The following is a 19,849-nucleotide window of genomic DNA, read 5'->3' on the forward strand; positions in this document are numbered from 1 at the left end:
CACGACTGCCACTGACCTGCAACCTAGTCTTTCAATTCCCCCTTTCCAGAACAAAATGATGAGCCCCTTCCAACACATTGCGAGTTGCGAGCTGCGCTTTCCCTGCTTTGCTCGACCAAATAAAAAGTCAGTGGCAGTCGTTGAGTTTTCAGAGCGCGTTGGTTCTGTTGTCACGTTGTATAATAGTGGGAGTGTATTAGTAGCTGACTGTGTGTTTCCTTCCCAGCAACAGTTTGCTGCAGAATGACACCCATAACCTGTTAACCTGCCGCTGTTAACTACTAACTTTCATAAACTAAAGGTCATTTCAGTGGCAGCTGCCCACCATTTTATAAAACAGTCGTGTTTTATTTGAGTGGTTGAGAGATTAATTAAGAAAACCTTGCAAATTAAAGCAGAAATCACATAATAGAAATGCTATTTCCAGCGAATCAAATACAACACTGACAACTGTTTTATAAAATAAAAACTACACAAATGCCAAAGCAGCAGCAGTTGTCGTAGCAGGGCAGTGGTAACTACCCCTGACACCACCAAGGCAGTGGCCACTGTCATGGTGTAAGAATCTTGGAGTTGTTTTTGATCAGGATTTGTCCTTTAACGTCCACATAAAACAAATTTCGAGGACTGCATTCTTCCACTTACGTAACATCGCCAAAATCAGACGCATCGTGTCTCAAGCGGATGCAGAAAAACTAGTCCACGCATTTGTTACTTCTAGGCTGGACTATTGTAACTCTTTGTTATCAGGCTGCTCCAATAAGTCTCTTAGGACTTTGCAGTTAATTCAGAATGCTGCTGCACGTGTTCTGACAGGAACCAAGATCAGAGATCACATCTCTCCCATTTTGGCTTCTTTGCATTGGCTACCTGTTAAATCTAGAATAGAATTTAAAATTCTTCTCCTTACTTACAAAGCTCTTCATGGTCAGACACCATCGTATCTAAAAGAGCTCATAGTACCTTATTACCCCTCTAGAACACTGCGCTCTCAGGACGCTGGGTTCCTTGTGGTTCCTATAGTTTCCAAAAGTAGATTGGGAGCCAGAGCTTTCAGCTATCAGGCTCCTCTTCTGTGGAACAAACTACCTTTCTGGGTTCGGGAGGCAGACACGGTCAACACCTTTAAGAATAGACTTAAGACTTTCCTTTTTGATAAAGCCTATAGTTAGGGCTGGCTCAGGTCATCCCTTAGTTATGCTGCCATAGGATTAGACTGCCGGGGAACCCCCCCTGCCCTTCTCTCTCCCTCTTTCTCTCCCTCTCTCCCTCTCTCTCTCTCCCTCTCCCTCTCCCCCTCTCTCCCTCTCCCTCTCCCTCTCTCACCATCTGTGGACATGTCTCATTAATGTATGTTACTAACCAAACTTCCCCGGAGTTTCTGTGCTCTGTCGTCCAGCAGGTTTTTTTTATTATTGTATTTTATCTGTTCCCTTCTCTCAGTACTGCATCATTTTTGTAATGTCAGTTTTTGTAAGACCTTTTCTTAGTGTTAGTTCTTCTGCTGCTTTTCGATCTTTACTTTGTTCTCCTGAAACTTTCCTGTTTTTTGGATCTTCTGCTCCCTGTTGGATTTGTTTGACTGCTTAGTTTTGTAATTAACTGTTTCAAACTCTGCTTGCACTATTGTTACATTTTCAGAAAAAACTTAATAAACTGATTTGGGGAAACATAAATCTAAATCTCAGCACCTAATGTTTGAAACAGATGGAGCGTCACATAGGCAGGGTGAAGCAGGGTTTATTATCTACTACCAAGACTCCATTTTTGTAGTGTGTGGTTGAGTGACATCCTCACTGTGTACTTGTTAAGTTTTGCTAAGTGTGAATGCAGTTGGTTGTGCAGGGTTTGGAGGCTAACTGATCCTGAATATTATCTGTACTACTACCTGCAAGCTTCTGGCTACTAATCAAATCTATATTATGTGACAGTGACATCACTTGAAGAATTTTCATGTAAACCACGTTCTAATAGATGTCAGTATGGTTATTCATCCAGTCCTGCCTGCAGGGTTGAGGCAGCTTCACCCAACTGTCATGGAAAAGTTGGACACTTTAAGTACCACTGCTAACATTTTAACATTATATACAGTATTGCCATAATATTTGAATCCATTCATTATGCTTAGCCTTTACAAGGCGATGAGGAGGTGCAGCCTTTCCAAGCTATACAGCTCAGTAAACAACTCACTGTCTGCCACAGGGAGAAACATACAGACATTCCTTATACACAGACTGAAGGGTTTGAACATGTGAAATATTGTAGACAAAAAACAACAGAAAGGTTATAAAAAAACAAAAATATGAATGGACACAAATATGTAAAGCCTACCTTGTGTTGTAATTTCTGATCTTTGCTCAGAGACTTCTGCATCACTCTGAATTCATATTCAGCTCTGGGGTGGTCCTGTGATGGTGACATGAACAGAAACACAGAGAGGATAAGAGAAGACCAATGATACAGCCCACAGTTCACCACCAACCACTCCAACAACGTTTCCATCAGATTTTCCCCAGTCAGCGATACACCTGCTAAGAAACCATCTCTGCTCATTGGCAGCTCCATTTTGTATAGTGTGAAGTTAGCGACACCAGCGACCAAAGTCCAATGCATCCCAGGGGCCAGAGCGGGTGACATTGAGTCAAATTTGAAACTGCTGGCTAAAGATAAACATAAATACAGTATAAGTTATTACCCGGTTATTCATGACAGTGGTAATGAGACACAGTTATGACAGTCAGAGGTCACTAAAATTAATGTTGTTGGTGTGTGAATACGCCAAAACAATGTCGGACTCCGTAGTTTTCTCTGGACCCTTGTCCAATGTGACCAGTGATGACATGTTTAGCCGCATGTCGTCATTCCACTGCTGGCTGTCGAGGTGGTGTCCAGCAACTGATGTGGGCTTCATTTTCTGGGGAAAACCTGGTCTGATTAGGAGAGACGGCATCCATCCCACTTTGGATGGAGCAGCTCTCATCTAGAAATATGGCCAAGTTTATTAGCTGACCAAAACCGTGACAACCCAGAGTTGAGACCAGGAAGCAGAGCTGCAGTCTTACACGCTTCTGTAAACCTAAACTAAATTTTAATTAATTTGAAAGTTCTTAGCCTTACTCACCCAACCCAGAAAACATACAGGCAAATCTATTTGTTACAGTATATAACAAATAGCATCTGGAGCTGAACACCTCCAAGACCAAGAAGATGGTTTTAGACTTCAGAAGGAACAAATCACATCTCCAACCTGTGTCCATCGAGGGGGTTGATGTGGAGGTGGTCAGGATTTACAAATATCTGGGGCTGCAGCTGGATGACAGGTTGGACTGGGCAGCAAACATGGACACAGGAAAGGACAGAGCCGTCTGCACTTCCTAAGTCTTTCAACATCTGCAAAAAACTGCTACAGATGTTTTACCAGTCTGTGGTGGCCAGCACCCTCTTCTATGCTGTGGTTTGCTGGGGAGGAAGCAGCAAGAAGAGGGATGCTGCCCGACTGGACAGACTAGTGAGGAGGGCTGGCTCAGTAGTGGGCACAGAGCTGGACTCTCTTGTGACTGTGACAGAGAGAAGGACCCTGGACAAACTGCTGTCCATACTGGACAACGCCCACCACCCTCTGCACAACACCTTCATCAGACAGAGGAGTGTGTTCAGTGGCAGACTGCTGTCTCAATCCTGCTCCACCAACAGACTAAAGAAGTTTTTTGTCCCCCTAGCCATCAGACTGTACAACAGCTCTCTGTCATCTATCTATATCGTGGTCCTGGGTCTTATTCTGAACTTGCATCTGAATTAGCAGTTTGCATCAGGCTTGATCCTTAAAACAGATAAAGTAATTATTGTAGGTGATTTTAATATTCATGTGGACGTCCATAATGATAGTCTCAGTACTGCGTTTATCTCTTTTACCTCTCTCTCTTTAACTCAACCAGTCATGGTGCATGACCATCTACCAATGAGCTTGGTTCTGACCGAGGTTTCTGCTTGTTACAAGGAAGTTTTTCCTCGCCACCATCATCAAGTGCTTGTTAATGGTGGAACTGTTGGTCTCTGTAAATAATATTATAAAGAGTACATAAAGACCTACTCTTTATGAAAAGTGTCATGAGATGACACAGAACTTTATGATTTGGCGCTATATATATAATAATATAATTGATATGTATGCCTGTCGTAGTAGAGACTCCAAGAACTGGTTTAATAAGGCGATTAAGAATTTTTAACTGTTGGGCAAATGAATCGAAAGTTGGAAAAATAACTCAGTGCCTCATATAGGTACTAGTGCTGTATATTTGTTTACAACATTTTGGTCAAAAGAGACAGTTCAGCACTTGGAAACTAAGGACATGGTTTTAGCACAGACTCCTCAGCTCTTGTAATCTAATGGTGGAGCAGGGTGGAGCGTCTCAGCCCAAACATACAACTGCAAATGAATCCAGCTTCATGTTTCCTCCCCCACAGTCACCCCAGCTTCAGGGATGCTAGACAAGTGGACACTCCATTTAATGAGCACAACAGTGGACTCCAGTCATACTTACCACCCAAACAACTGGAAGTATTTTCATATAAAATACATGGAAAAAGAAACATTGGATAAGAGAATGAAGTGAGCGTTCACAGCTCGAGTGAACTAAAAAAAAAAAGAGGTGAGGTGAAAGGAAATAATCCCAGTACTTAAAGGAAGTGCAGTTTATGGAACCTGGAAATGGATTTGTTTCCACAATATCTGAAATAAAGTCAGTTGATTCGACCCTGTGGCACCTATGAGGCTATAGTTTGTGTGTTGTTATATTGGACATTTGGATATTTTGACCACCTTATGTAGAAGTATATTGTTTTCCTGCATCCATCCCAGGCTCCATTCAGTGTGACTGACAGAGAGAAGCAATGGTGACAAAGTGAGCAAAGTGATTTATGATCATGAAGCAAACAAGAAGCCTTTTGTTCTGTTGTATGATCTCTCACAATTGGTGCACAATAAATGGACTGTACTTATATAGCGCCTTTCGACCACTATCTCATTCACACACCGATGGCACAGCCTTCAGGAGCAATTTGGGGTTCAGTATCTTGCCCAAGGAAACTTCGACATGCACACTGGAGGGGATCGAACTACTGATCTTCTGATTAGTGGACAACCTGCTCTGCCTCTGAGCCACAGCCACCCGAACAATAGTGTTTCAAAAAGAGGCGCTTCAGTTTTATCATTCTGTGTGTGCATTAAATCATTTATACATGTGGCTTCTGGCCTGTTTTACAACTTACATATTGTTGTTCAGTATTTTAAGTATTCACGATGACTCCTCTTTATAGATAATATAAAGGAGCCAGATACATAAACAATGCACATCTGTGCAAACCGCCATGTATATAAAAGAAGAATGTGCTGACCTCATCCAGACTTAAGAACAGTATACAATCTGTGGGTGATAAATAAATCATAAGCAGAGACAGAATCTAAATATCAAACATACAAAGATTACAGACGTAGGATTATGCTCCATTGTTAAGTGTCAGAAAGTTTTCAGCCAGGACATGAACCCCAGCTTTGTGAACAGATATGATGAAAACTGGGTCACAGATTCTGACTCTGTTCGTTGGGGATGTTTTAGTCTGTACTTCATGTATTCTTGCCAAAATGCAAGTGTGATCACTTGTTCTTGTTGCAGTTAGTCTAAGTTTGGCATTATGTTGTACATCATGTAAGCAGAACAAAGACTACGTTTGCAAATATCATTTACAGTAACAATGAAGGCTTGTGTGATATGATCAGACGTCGGCAGCAGCAGAAAGGAAAAAAAGAAGAGTTTATCTAGTAATAGGAATTCATCCAAACCTTGAGAGCTTCCTGTGAAAAATAAACCCAGAGAGAAAGAAAGAAAAAAAGAGAGGAGAGAGGTGGGGGTGTTAGTAAAAACAGCCAGGTTGACTCAGATTACTATATCAAAATCACTACATGTATAAACACATTTTAAATTTGAAAAGTCATCTGAAAACATTTCCTGCACTAGATCATTTTTAGTTTGGTGACCTGTTTTAAAGCTTTTCAGGTTCCTGATATGAGCGTGATCGCAGAGTGATTACAGAGTTGCTACAGAGGTTTTTGCTGCACTGACTAGCAGTCACACAATGTGACAACAAACAGCAATTATTAATAGTGACATGGTCACTAAACAAATCATAAGTGAACATCTGTGGCATTGTGCTGTGTGATGAAACTGAACATTTTAGCGAAGCCTTTTATTGTGGCCAGCCTAAGGTACACACCTGTGCAATATATTTATGCTGTCTAATCAGCATCTTGACATGCCACACCTGTGAGATGGGATGGATTATCTCGGCAAAGGAGAAGTGCTCACTATCACAGATTTACAGATTTGTGAACAATATTTGAGAGAAATGGTTATTTTGTGTATATAGAAAATGTTTTAGATCTTTGAGTTTAGCTCATGAAAAATGAGAGCAAAAACAAAAGTGTATGTGTGACTACTGAGTGTGTATTGTGTGTATATATCTTGTTTTTTTGTTTTATCATGTCCTGTTTTGATTTGAATGTAAACCAAAATTTCACCTCAAGGTTGGTCACATTTATTTGGAGGAGAAAACAAAGATCAGTCTGTTGTGAGATATTCTCAGTATTTATCAAGTGTTTGCTGTCATAGATAAATACAGTAGATGCTCCATTCAGGTTTGTGCAATATATCTCTGCCATCTCATCCCGGGGTACTGATGTGATAAAAGAGGAGACGAAACCAGACTTTTATCCTGATGTTGAATGTTCTAACAAAAGAAATGCAAGAGACATTCACAGGTGAGGGATTCTTTTACAGTATTTTGCTGTGTTGAATTTGATGTGTGTTAGAGCTAAAAATGAGTTTCTAAATGAATGATCATTTTTATCCATAACTGCTGAATGTGTACATATCAATGTCATATCAATAATGTCAATATTGTATTCACATGTTTCCACTGCTCCCAGAGTGATCCAAAAATCAACCATTAAACTGATTTTTTAAACTTTTGTATGGGTTTTACATTTTGTATCATTCCAGGATCTGGAGTGCATTTCCTTAATGTTCATGCTTTGTTTGCTTCTGTATGGGTTTGTCCTTACACCATACACCATACACCATACATCTAGAGTAGAACAAGGAAGGAACTATTTATGGAACACCTGAATAACATTTTCAGTTTTTATTTTAATTACAATTAAACGGAAATCAAAGGCTCAACAATTTGAATAACACAGATATGAATTAATATCCTGACTTTCTTGGGATAAAACTACCAACCTCAATATGATTCACACCTGTTCTTTACCATCATACAAATGAATATATATCATGAACATCAGTTTATTGCGAAAATAACCATAGCATAATTATCTGATTTTTATTTAATTAATTTATTAATTCTCAGCGTTGTCTGCTGTCTATAATTTCATTTACCTCCTCATCTTCAAACCCGGTCAGGTCCCATTCATAGTTCAGTCTCATCTGCCTCCTCTTCCAATGCTCCATGAACATGGCAGCTTTGAATGAGACAATAAAATTAGACAGACTAAAACATTTTAGAGTACATCCTCCACCTATGTAGCCATTGAGAGAGCAGTTAAGGGAAATTCCTTCAAAACATTCACTCTTGTGCCTCAGATCAACATTTTGACCAAACCCTATCAGTCACCCCAGCAGACGAAACAACCAATCAAAGCTTAAAGCTCACTTGAAATTTTTTTTTTATTAAAACAAGCAACAGAAACCTGCTCTCTCTCCACCTCACCACCCGGCTCACCACTACTCACTTCCTGTGTGTCCTGAACAACAGTAACAGTAACAATAACCCATTCATTGGGCAAAGATCCTAAGCACCTCCTCAGCCACATCAGTAACCACCATCACTGCACGCCTCTCACAAAAAAACGGACAGAACATGGGACTTCTGAGTGGGTCACCAAGCAGGCAAAATCAACCACCGATAAGTGATAAATTGTGCTTCCTCCACTGTTGACAAATCAAGGTCGAGGTTTCCACTTCCCTAATTAATTATAGAATTAATCTGTCTTTATTATCAGGATATGTTCCACAGTCCTTTAAGGTAGCTGTAATTAAACCTCTTCTTAAAAAGCCCACTCTAGACCCAGAGGTCTTAGCCAACTACAGACCGATATCAAACCTTCCCTTTCTGTCTAAGATACTTGAGAAAGCTGTAGCTAATCAGCTGTGTGACTTTCTCCATAACAATAGTCTATTTGAGGATTTTCAGTCAGGATTTAGAGTGCATCATAGCACAGAGACCGCATTAGTCAAAGTTACAAATGACCTCCTAATGGCATCAGACAAAGGACTCATCTCTGTACTTGTCCTGTTAGATCTTAGTGCTGCATTTGACACCACTGACCATCAAATTCTTTTACAGAGACTGGAACACCAAACTGGCATCAAAGGAACCACCCTAAGCTGGTTTAAATCGTATTTCTTAGATCGATCTCAGTTTGTTCACGTCAATGATGAATCCTCCATGCAGACCAAAGTACCATTTGGTGATGATGTTATTGGACTCACACCAAATCCAAATCTAAATTCCACTGGCATTGGAAACATGACATGGATGACCTGCATCAACAACCAGGAAATCAAAGACAGAAATCATCCTCAAGCTTTATCACACATATATCAGATCGGCCCCTCAAAACCATTCAAGAAGAGAAATACATAATGATAACCCAGCTATGACTCAGCTAATCCACGAAGCACATTAGCCCACCATAACACCCATCACTATAAGCCTCCCAAGCAAATGACCATCACTGTTAAAACTGCACCACCGCCATGAACAGTGCCCCCATGACCCTTTAGTACATTCTACATGTCATACATCCAATGCATCATTTTTTATTAGCATGCCAGCTACACACAGTTTTAATGTAGTGATATGTCCTGGGCTAAGAGTTTGCATATAATTAACAATCTCCATCTATGCAACGTACATATTTTTATACAACATTCACTATGTGGAACAAGCAGTGACAGTGACATCACAGACTACAAATGAGCATCCTGATGTCATCTACCTCTGTCTGCAATGTAAAACAAAGCTTGGCAGATGTACAGTAACTAATGAGGATGTTTAGCTAGGTTAAACCCCTAAAGTGAACAGTAGTGAGCAACTCACCCCACAGAGCCATGAAGATGGAGAAGAAAACTGTGGCAGGGTTGTCGAACAGGTGACTGGCCCGGGCAGTTCCACAGGCTGTACTAAGTTTCCAGTAGCTGCATACTCTGTCACACAGAGGACACATGGTGATGTTGTTCTTTGGGTGGCAGATCTCCATGCTGAAAAACAAGACAGACCAACACACACACACACACACACACACACACACACACACACACACACACACATTAGTGTTAGTTAGTAACATACTACAACCTGTGGTCCTTAATTATTAAACTCAACAGAAACTAGGATTGTTCAGCCAATTACAACCATAATTATCATAATACATAAATAAAAACAAAGCAAACACATAATGTAAAATAAAATACACATCATTATATGCATTTCCTTTTATGCATGCATTTCAATGAAAAATGCACTTCCAGGCCATCAGCACCAGATCCCCACAGCTGTGTCCTTTCTCTTCTACCCCTCCCCCTTTACAGCAACACTGCACCTTCAGTCATCAATCTGTCAAGCTCCTGAATTTTGGGGCCACACCACTCCCCTGGATTCATCTCAGATTGGAATGGTTTGACACTGACCATCTTGTGATCTGGTACAGTCACAACAACTTGGAGCTCAATGTTCTAAAGGCAGTGGAGATGACTGTGGACTTCAGGAAGAGCGCCGCCTCACCTGCCCCCCATCACCCTGTGTGACTTCCTCAGGTGACACTGTGGAGTCCTTCCTCTTACCGGGCACCATCATCACCTCAAATGGAGGCAAATCCAGTGGCTGAAGACAATAGTGATACCATCCATCCTCAACTCCTCCATCATAATCTGGTACTCTGCTGCAACTACGGACAAGGGCAGACTGCAGCTTGTCATTCACTCTACTAAGAAGATGATTGGCTACCATTTGCCAACTGCAGTACCTGTATGCCTCCAGGACATGTGTAGTGTCATGGCTGACCCCTCTCATCCTGGACACAAATTTTTTTAGACATTCACTTGTGACTACACTTGTGACTGCAGCTGGCCGTCATTTTCATGGAAAGACAATTCAGACAATTCCCAATTCAGGAGAAGCCCTGGTATTCTCCCGGGGTTCAAGGCACCAACACTGTATCACATGGTCTCTAGTTCAAATCTATTTTTATTGAATGTCATCAACGTGTTCCTCCACACCATCTACCATCAATACATATAATAAAATTTCTGCTTTAAAACCTAAACAATATCAATAATTATCAATGGACATTCAATCTGAAAATTGCATGAAACAAAAATCCATTGTTTTAGATGATTTCTGTGTAGAGAAATGATTCATAGTACTCAATATTGCTGAACTAATAAGCCATTCAAATTTTCAAGCATATAATTCTATATGCCAGCAAAATGGACATATAAAGAATCATGTTAAAACATAAGGAGCTCCTTCTTTTCAAACAGCAATGTCTCTTTCCTTTTGAGCCAGCCAATCACTGCCTACGTCTACACTAAACTGTTCTGTAATCCAGCTGTGAATATGACCACAATTCAATTTAGTTTTATTTATATAGCTTTGGTAGCAATAATGACAGTAATATTATATGTAGTGGACGTCCCTAACCCTAACCCACAGCAGCAGCCATGATCCATGAGAACCTGCTGGACGAGAGAGCACAGAAACTCCGGGGACCACAGTGTCCACACTAGCATTTGTATCTGAGTAGAGACCTCTGTCCACATGAAAAATCTTAACGTCAAGCCAAATCTTGTTTTAATACTGCTATGATTTACTTGTTCTCATTGACATATTTCTCTGTTTCTGTGGAGTTTATTTGTGTCTCATAAACCCCCTAAACTGTGGTGCAGTGCTAACATCATTACTAGCTGTGTGCTGTATCCACATTTAAAATGAGAGATCATCAGTCCTTCTGGCACACAGTCCCTGAACCTCACTAGGGAGGCTTACATCATTGTTTTCCCCATTCACACTGCAACTCCAAGCCAGCATTTCAAGATTTACATACTCTGGAGACCATTTTGGAAGAGTTCAGTTTTAGGATGAGGAAAATGTTGTTTTAATCCAGATGGAGGACAACCTGAAGAAAATATGGGTTTCAAGAGAAAACATTCAAATTAAAAAGTCTAAGGAGAACTGAATTAATAGATATGGGGGGCTGAAGCCAATCCCAGCCGGGAGGTGGGACCCTGGACATGTTGCTTCTTAATCAGAGGGTTGACACAGAGACAAACAACCATTCACAAATTAACCTATAAAGTTGTGTCTTTGGACTGTGGGAGGAAGCCAGAAAGTATGGAATTAGTTTTGTGTCAAATCAATCCAAACAAAACTTCTTCAATGTCAAACAAAAATAAGAACTTGAGAATGAATAAAATTAAAAAATACATTTTTTTGTTTACAGTTTGCTTTGTCTCTTTTACAGTAAACAGGGTTTTGCTCTCGCTGTTGTCTTTGTGGTTTCACTGTGGTTAGCCTCATTGGGTAAAGCTAACTTCGCTGGCTACATATCAGAGTTTATCTTAACTTCTTACTTAACACAACAAAACAACAAAATGTTTCGTAGAATACAGACAACATAGGTATATAATGAATACTTACACTTTATTAAAGTTGCAGGAATTAATTTACACATAGATCGTCTTGATGGCCAGCTGGTACAGTATCGGAGACGCTTCTGCAGTGTACGAGTTCTGGAGCACTGAGCTGTTAATCACAAATGCCTTAGCCCATGAGGACACACCCTTGAAAAAGCCCACCCACTTGAGAGGTTTGTGTCAGAACTGAGAGCAAAAAATTAAAAAATAAAAAATATATTATAATAATAATAAAATAAATAAAAAAATTGGAGAGCACAAATAAGAGAGAGGTGGCAGTGAAACCACAAAGACAACAGCGAGAGCAAAACCCTGTTTACTGTAAAAAGAAACAAAGCGCACTGTAAACAAAACACATATTTATCCAAAAATTTTCATTTGGATTTTTTTTTCAAGTTATAATTTTTATGTTTGAGATTACATTTTTTGCTGAGTTTTTTTCTCTCTTAAATTAATTTTATTCATTATCAAGTTCTTATTTTTGTTTGACATTGAAGAATTTTTGTTTGGATTGATTTGACACAAAACTAATTCCATAGGAGAGAACACATACAGACAGGGGAAGAACATGCAAACATGTTTAAGCCAGCTGTGGGTTTGAATCAAGAAGGTGACAGTGCTATCCACTGCACTGTGCTGCCCCTTACATCACATATAGTTAATTAAGACTATATCTGCAGACAAGGAGGGCAGAGGCAGGAAAAGAGGTCTGAGTCTACCTGAGGGATTTTGTGACACACATCCAAACAGAGCACTATAATATTATCTAAAAAATACTTAAGAGAAAAAAAGCTTTCCTAATTTAGTCAATTTATACTGTGTGATTTCCATTCAAATTGTTTTCATGCTTGCTGTTCATGATAGTTTTGCTCCAGTGTGTTGCACTTTGTTTCAGTCTCTGTGGCTCTCTTTCATTCCCTATTGGTAATATCCGGGCTCTGTAAACACATCTGTTTCTCCGTGGGAATTTCCTGTTTGAACTCCTCAACTTTACTGTTGACCTTAATGTATTTTCTATCAACACACACACAGGTTCATATCATATCAGTCAAACCATAATGCATAGACATAATACTGTTGGATGTAGCTAGTTATTCTTTCAATTAACAGGCTTTAGTATAAGCAGAAGTGAATCCATCTTGAAATGAAAGAGAAGAACAATCATGATTGACAGACAAACATCATATTTAGGCCTTGCCACACATGAGCTCAGGATAACAGAAAACAAGTTTACATTTAAATGTATATTTAAAAAATATTTGAAATATAATTATTTAATTGGTGATCTAAAACCTTTGGAAGATTTCTGTCAGCTGTTTCTCCTTAAAAAACAATTCTACATTTCTATCAGGGAGTCTCACTGAAGCATTCAGCGATGTGACACTGCACTCTGCTGAACCAGCCTGAAGGAGACAGACAGGATGTCTGGTTTGTCTTACTGTGCGGCTGTGGGACAGGGTGAGACTCTGACATTAACACTTAAAATGAGCGTGTGTGGTGTGTGTCTGCACTGAGTGTAAATGTGAGCCGGCAGCATGTGTCATAATATCCTGTGGATGATGAGACGCAGGTAGAGGAAGCACAGGAGGCCCGAGTCTCTCAACTCATTCATCAAGCCATTTCCTTTGTCTCCCCCTCTCTCTCTCCTATTTGTTCTTTTTTCATTTCTTCATCCATTTGTTAAACAGTTTACATTAGTAACTGCTAGAGGGCATTATTGAGTCCTAATATTTAATTTACCAAGAAGAATAGTCTGACTTATATATAACCTATTCATTTCAGGGACTATCACCTAGCCAAGTCTAGCCAATGATGATGCAATATTACTGTATACATGTCAGATGTTTTCTGCTGCTTCCTCAGGAAGCTCCTGTGTTCAATTTTTCAAAATAAAAAAAAAAGTGTCTCTTCAGTGAGAGAAATTGTTGTGACTCTGCGAATCTGTGATTTTAAGTGAGTGAATGACTGCATAAAAGATAAATGCAACAGTGCATAAAACATGCACTCACACACGGTGAATGAAAAGGAAGCAACACTCCGTTCAGCAGTGTCAGTTTGAGAGTCTGCTACTCTGAAACTACTTGATGCAGGTTTTGTGGTTGTTTCATTACAAGAAAATGTTGAAACTAGTCCATTTGAATGACAGAGAACTAAAAGATGACTAGTTTGTGTTTAAAAGTTACAATTGGAATAGAGCAGTTTGCCATTAGGCGTGTAGTGATTTGTGTTAAAGACGAGGGTTGCACTTCTGCTATGCCAAGATACTGTCTGCAGTGTTCTTTACGCTGTTTTATGTATTTATATAAACAGGTGGAAATGTGAAGTTGATGTCCAATAAAAAGGCACAATATATTTATCCACATTTTGCAATCCAGGCTTTACTTTGTAGGAATGTATGCATTCAATTTACAGCCCACAATTACCCATCATGCATTGCTGGACTGCAAGTGAGTTTGCTGTTTCATTCTACAAATGTTGCTCTTTGTTAGTGTCTCTTCAGAACAGTGTTATAGTTTTAACCTTTAGTGAAGTGACTGTTACATTTCTTGAAATTAGCTGTATTTTTGCTACAGTGAGACAAGAGTGGGACAGAGCCTTGAATGATTCCGTTTGACCCGTTCATGTAAGATTTAATGCTTTAGTTAGGAATCTCCAAAACCAACCAAGACAATGTTTACAAATTAAATGATGTTTGAAGTCAAATAAATCTAAAATATACACATGCACAAGAAACGATAATGATAGTGATATAGCTCAATCACACAGTAATGATCTTAATAATGACTGCACAGCAAATTCATGGTCTGCTTTCTGTCCTGCATCTTCTCCTGTTCCTATGCTCCAGGTTAAAAATGATTTACAGAATAAAAATGGAATAAATCATGAGATAACATAAAAGTCTTTCCTCATCAGAGAGGTAAATATGTGGAGAGAGATAGGAACAGGAACAGGAATATGTAGTTTATGTTTTAGTGCTGTATGCCAACATTTAAATTGTCCTACTGTCCTGTGTGTGTGTGTGTGTGTGTGTGTGTGTGTGTGTGTGTGTGTGTGTGTGTGTGTGTGTGTGTGTGTGTGTGTGTATGCATGTGTTTGTTTACCTTGGTATGTTGTCATCGACTGTTGCACATCCATACAGAAAGACAATGACCCCCACGAGAGAGGCAGGAATCAGCATCTGGGTATACAGACCCAACCAGGCAAAGTACAGACCAATCTTCTCACCAAAATACTTCCTGAACAACACAAATGATTATATTATTAATGCTATTATAGTATTCAGACATGGAAATCTGAACTGGACTGCTTGTTCAGAGCTGTCTAATTCCAGAGTAAAGAGTAAGAAACCAGCCTTACATTCAGTTATCAGATTTAAAAACTCAAAAAATGAAAAACCTTTTCCTCAGCAGAACATACACATATTGTGATTTGGCATTATGTTTTAAATGTATCACAGCATTAATATGGACTTTTTTTTTCAACCAAATGACATTGTGTTGTTTGCAGCATAAGCTGAACCTAGTTCAACTTTTTGCCCACATTTGCACCCATGCTGCAGCGATGTGTTTATATTAATAAGAGGGCTGTGTTTGAATGTCTCCTGAAATTTAAAAGAATCTTTATCACTGAATACATTTCAATGTCATTATGCATAGCATCTCTATGGAGCAAACTGCTAATGTCAACATTTAGCTATGCTAACATGCTTACATTTAGAGAGTATAATGTTAACAATGCTAACCAATAAATAGAGCAGCTTTTTTAGAAAAAACTATTGTGATACAATAACTCAAATCTGAAGCTGTTCTGTGAAACATTTTTCTAACAAACATAGAAACATCTGGCCAACTCTCATACAACATCATCAACATCAATTTCAGGCATAAATGTATGATTTCTGGTTGGCACCACCTACGTCTACATCGCCCACCTATTCAGAACACAGTTTCTGAGGACTTTGCAGTTAATTCAGAATGCTGCTGCACGTGTTCTGACAGGAACCAAGATCAGAGATCACATCTCTCCCATTCTGGCTTCCTTGCATTGGCTACCTATTAAATCTAGAATAGAATTTAAAATTCTTCTCCTTACTTACAAAGCTCTTCATGGTCAGGCACCATCTTATCTAAAAGAGCTCATAATACCTTACTACCCCTCTAGAACACTGCGCTCTCAGGACGCTGGGTTCCTTGTGGTTCCTATAGTTTCCAAAAGTAGATTGGGAGCCAGAGCTTTCAGCTATCAGGCTCCTCTTCTGTGGAACAAACTACCATTCTGGGTTCAGGAGGCAGACACGGTCAACACCTTTAAGAATAGACTTAAGACTTTCCTTTTTGATAAAGCCTATAGTTATATTTATTGCTGATTAGAAAACTATCAGCTTTGAGCTTCAGATCAATAGTTTTGATCACAATAGCAAACAATTTACAACACAATTTTGCAACAGTGAATACAACACATGTTGTTGCAATTATGAAGTAAAATGAGTTTTCATACTCAATTTTTTTAACTCATTATTTTTTTTATGATTAGTGTGATTTTTTTCTTTTTTAAATTTTTTATTTCCACACCAGGTGTGTGTGTGTGTGTGTGTGTGAGAGAGAGAGAGAGAGAGAGAGAGAGAGAGAAAGAGAGAGTGTGTGTGTGTGTGTGTGTGTCTGTGTGTGGGTGAGAGAGAGAGAGAGACAGAGAGGGAGAGAGAGAGAGTGTGTGTGTAGCTTAATTTGTAATATTTTACTGCTGATACTCGTTTCAGCCGAGTATCTGGCCTGAGGTTTCTGCTTGTTACAAGGAAGTTTTTCCTCGCCACCATCACCAAGTGCTTGCTCATGATGGAACTGTTGGTCTCTGTAAATAATATTATAAAGAGTACGGCCTAGACCTGCTCTGCATGAAAAATGTCATGAGATAACTTTTGTTATGATATGGAGCTACATAAACAAAAAAAATGTATAGATACAAATAATTGAACAGATACAAAGAAATATGTCCTTACCGCACAAGTCCAATGGGCTGGTACTTGTAGAAGACACTGTAGTTTGCCCACTCCTCATACAGAAGCTGAGGAAGACAGTCAACATTTTTGGTTTCATTATTGTTCCAGTTTTATCGCCCCTATTTTTTACTGACATAACACAACAACTGGGTGTAGTTCCTTTTTTCTCAGTATTAAACTGTGACTTCATGTCTGTTCCATATACAGGATATTTACTGCTGTACAGAGTGTGTTTGCTGTTGTCCTGCATGACGTCCACTACACATATTATCACTGTCATTACTGCTACCATATCTCCATTACAGTTTATAGTTAGTTGATGATTTGCTGCTGCTGTGCATCTGTGTCTCTCTATCTCTATCACAGGTTCCACTGCTACTGTAATCATTTTATCATTCATTGTGATTCATTGTCATTTTATCATTCATTGTGATTCATTGTCATTTTATCATTCATTGTGATTCATTGTCATTTTATCATTCATTGTGATTCATTGTCATTTTATCAGTCATTGTAATTCATTGTCATTTTATCATTCATTGTAATTCATTGTCATTTTATCATTCATTGTAATTCATTGTCACTTTATCAGTCATTGTAATTCATTGTCATTTTGTCAGTCATTGTAATTGTACAATATGTTTGTGTTGATTTGTCCTGTACACGTGACATCCATTGCACGTCTGTCCGTCCTGGGAGAGGGATCCCTCCTCTGTGGCTCTTCCTGAGGTTTCTTCCACATTTTTTCCCTGTTAAAGGTTTTTTGTGGGCAAGTTTTTCCTCACTGGAACCGAGGGTCTAAGGACAGAGGGTGTCACTCCCTGTACAGATTGTAAAGCCCTCTGAGGCAAATGTACTTTGTGACTTTGGGCTATACAAATAAAATCTGATTTGATTTAAAATTTAATCTAATTTTACCTGGATATAAGTCTAAAATTAAACATTGTACTGCTTGCTCTAATCTTGGATTTAATATTTTTATCAATATGCTGAAAATAGTGCATGATTTTCTGTATGTGGGACTCAAAATGTGGCTGACATGGTTGTTTGGTCTTTAATAGTTTTTGATAATAATGGAGCTCTATGGCACAGAAAAATAACAAGCTTTGAATATGTATATAATACTTAAGATCAGATCAGTTGATTGTTTGATTGGCTCTTTTAGCAGCCACAGCAGTCGAGGACTCCACACATACTGAAAAAGAAAAGCTTTCATAGGGTTCCTTTGGAGCCCTGCAGCACGTGATGTATGAGACCATTAGCATTTTCAAGCAGTCTTGAAATAAAGTTCTCACCTTTCTGTCATTGGGCTCTGCACTCTCCTCGTTAATATCTCCCTTTACAGAAAGAGAAAAGCTTGTTACTGTACACACTGACTGGACACTGTAAATTCTGAATGATAGAGCTACATTAGTTTTCTAATGCTTTATCTTTTTACCTCCTCTTCTAGTGAATGCAGAAATGTCAGTGATTACAACAGCCTCAAAATCCAAGCATATGAAGCTGCTTTGCAAAACATAATGATGTTTAATTAGTGCCAACTCACATCATGAAGAGGGTAAGCTGCTGTATAGACACCACTTCCCAGCAGACTGGTGATACCTACCGGGAGAAAACAAACACAGAAGCAAGGGTTCCATGGATTTATTCCCTAGTTTAGTGAATGGGTCCCTGTCTATACAATGAATTTGCAAATATTAACTAAATGTTAACTAACATACCTGGCAAGTCCCAAAAATGAGTAAAATATTCACTGACAACGTGTTCCATTCTTTTCCCAACAAAACAGACGATTCTGCAGTACACGATCCAGTCATGCCTACAGAATTATTAATATTTACAAACTCTCTACACTTGCTATATCAACTACCTCCTTGTGCTATGTCATGTATCCTGAAGTTTTTTATTCACTCGAACAAATGTTGTCTGTAAACATAATCTAGGCAAGAAGTACATTTGTCATCATGTTATTAGGAAAAAAACATCATGTTGATACATTGGCAGATTCAGGTATCAGACTTTATGTTGGCCAATGAGTAAAAAGAAATTGGACTGGAAATAGAATGGAAAAAGCTATTTCTGCTGGTCATGCCAAGTGCCCAATAGCCTCTTTGGCTGGATCACAACAGAGTGGGGCCAAAAAAGTCTGTCCCTGTAAGTGATACAATTCCCCCTGCTCTTTCACAATAAGTACAACAGATGTAAATGTTGGTGACATACCAGATTATGTATAAAAGTATAGATGCAGTTCTGTAAGACTAATGAAGACTGTGATAAAGCCCCCTTATTATGTGAGCCCAAACCTGGTTTTAACTTCTTGTACAAGTTGGATTGAAAGTGGACAATCAGCTCCCAAAAACAACTTTTCTTCCAGCTAGATACAGAAGAGAAACCAGAAAGAAAACCACACTAATGTTCTATTTCATATATGTGTTGCCCTCTAATGTAAGGTGGGGCAGCTCTGCTGTGTAGATGTATATGAATGATTAGCTACCAAACTAATAATAGTTGTCATCATGCATGGCAGCCAATGGCATCGATGTATGAATGTGTGTATGAATAAGATATGTAGTGTACATATACAATACAATCCATGCCCCACAGTTGATTGATCTGGTACCCACAAATGCAATTCATGAAAAATCAACCAGGCCATACTCTGTAAATGCATCAAAGCATTATGTTGCATCACACATACACCATATCTGCGCACAGACACAGTACAGTCCCTGATATTTACAATTAGGGAATGAAACAATATAAAAACCTACTCCTGAGAGAAACATACTGTAGATGGTGGTTATGTGCTGTTACACTGCAGCAGTGTAGGAGAGAAAATAATCACCATTCACCAAGAGGCATGAGGAGGATCAAAACTGCTCATAGCGTGTGACAGTTACTATTTCCAACAAACCTGCTGTTATATTATAAAATGAATCGTTAACAGGAGCATTGATGCTGTGGCTCTCCACAACTACAACTGTCCATTTTAATCCCATGAATGAATGAATCTTGTTTGAAGAAAGTTAACTTGGTTTTCTCTGTAGAATATACTGGTGAAAACAACCACTGAGCCATGTTAATG

At 39.0% G+C, this 19,849-nt stretch overlaps 1 protein-coding gene across 4 annotated transcripts in view; it reads right to left on the bottom strand.

Annotated features, from left to right (window-relative positions):
• ano1b (anoctamin 1, calcium activated chloride channel b) overlaps positions 1-19,849 on the bottom strand; it is a 51,381-nt gene that overhangs the window by 15,810 nt on the left and 15,722 nt on the right. For 2 of the 4 annotated variants that reach the window (XM_027273117.1, XM_027273115.1), the window contains 8 exons: positions 18,311-18,366; positions 18,060-18,101; positions 16,765-16,829; positions 14,870-15,004; positions 9,175-9,335; positions 7,452-7,534; positions 5,840-5,851; positions 2,332-2,406 (listed from right to left, as the gene is read on the bottom strand). In XM_027273117.1, the coding sequence (XP_027128918.1) occupies positions 2,332-2,406; positions 5,840-5,851; positions 7,452-7,534; positions 9,175-9,335; positions 14,870-15,004; positions 16,765-16,829; positions 18,060-18,101; positions 18,311-18,366 (629 nt within the window). The remainder of the gene's footprint in view (positions 1-2,331; positions 2,407-5,839; positions 5,852-7,451; positions 7,535-9,174; positions 9,336-14,869; positions 15,005-16,764; positions 16,830-18,059; positions 18,102-18,310; positions 18,367-19,849) is intronic. The other 2 variants (XM_027273118.1, XM_027273116.1) reach the window with 1 other exon arrangement.

Source organism: Larimichthys crocea, chromosome XXI, assembly GCF_000972845.2.
Source record: "Larimichthys crocea isolate SSNF chromosome XXI, L_crocea_2.0, whole genome shotgun sequence".
NCBI lineage: Eukaryota > Metazoa > Chordata > Actinopteri > Sciaenidae > Larimichthys > Larimichthys crocea.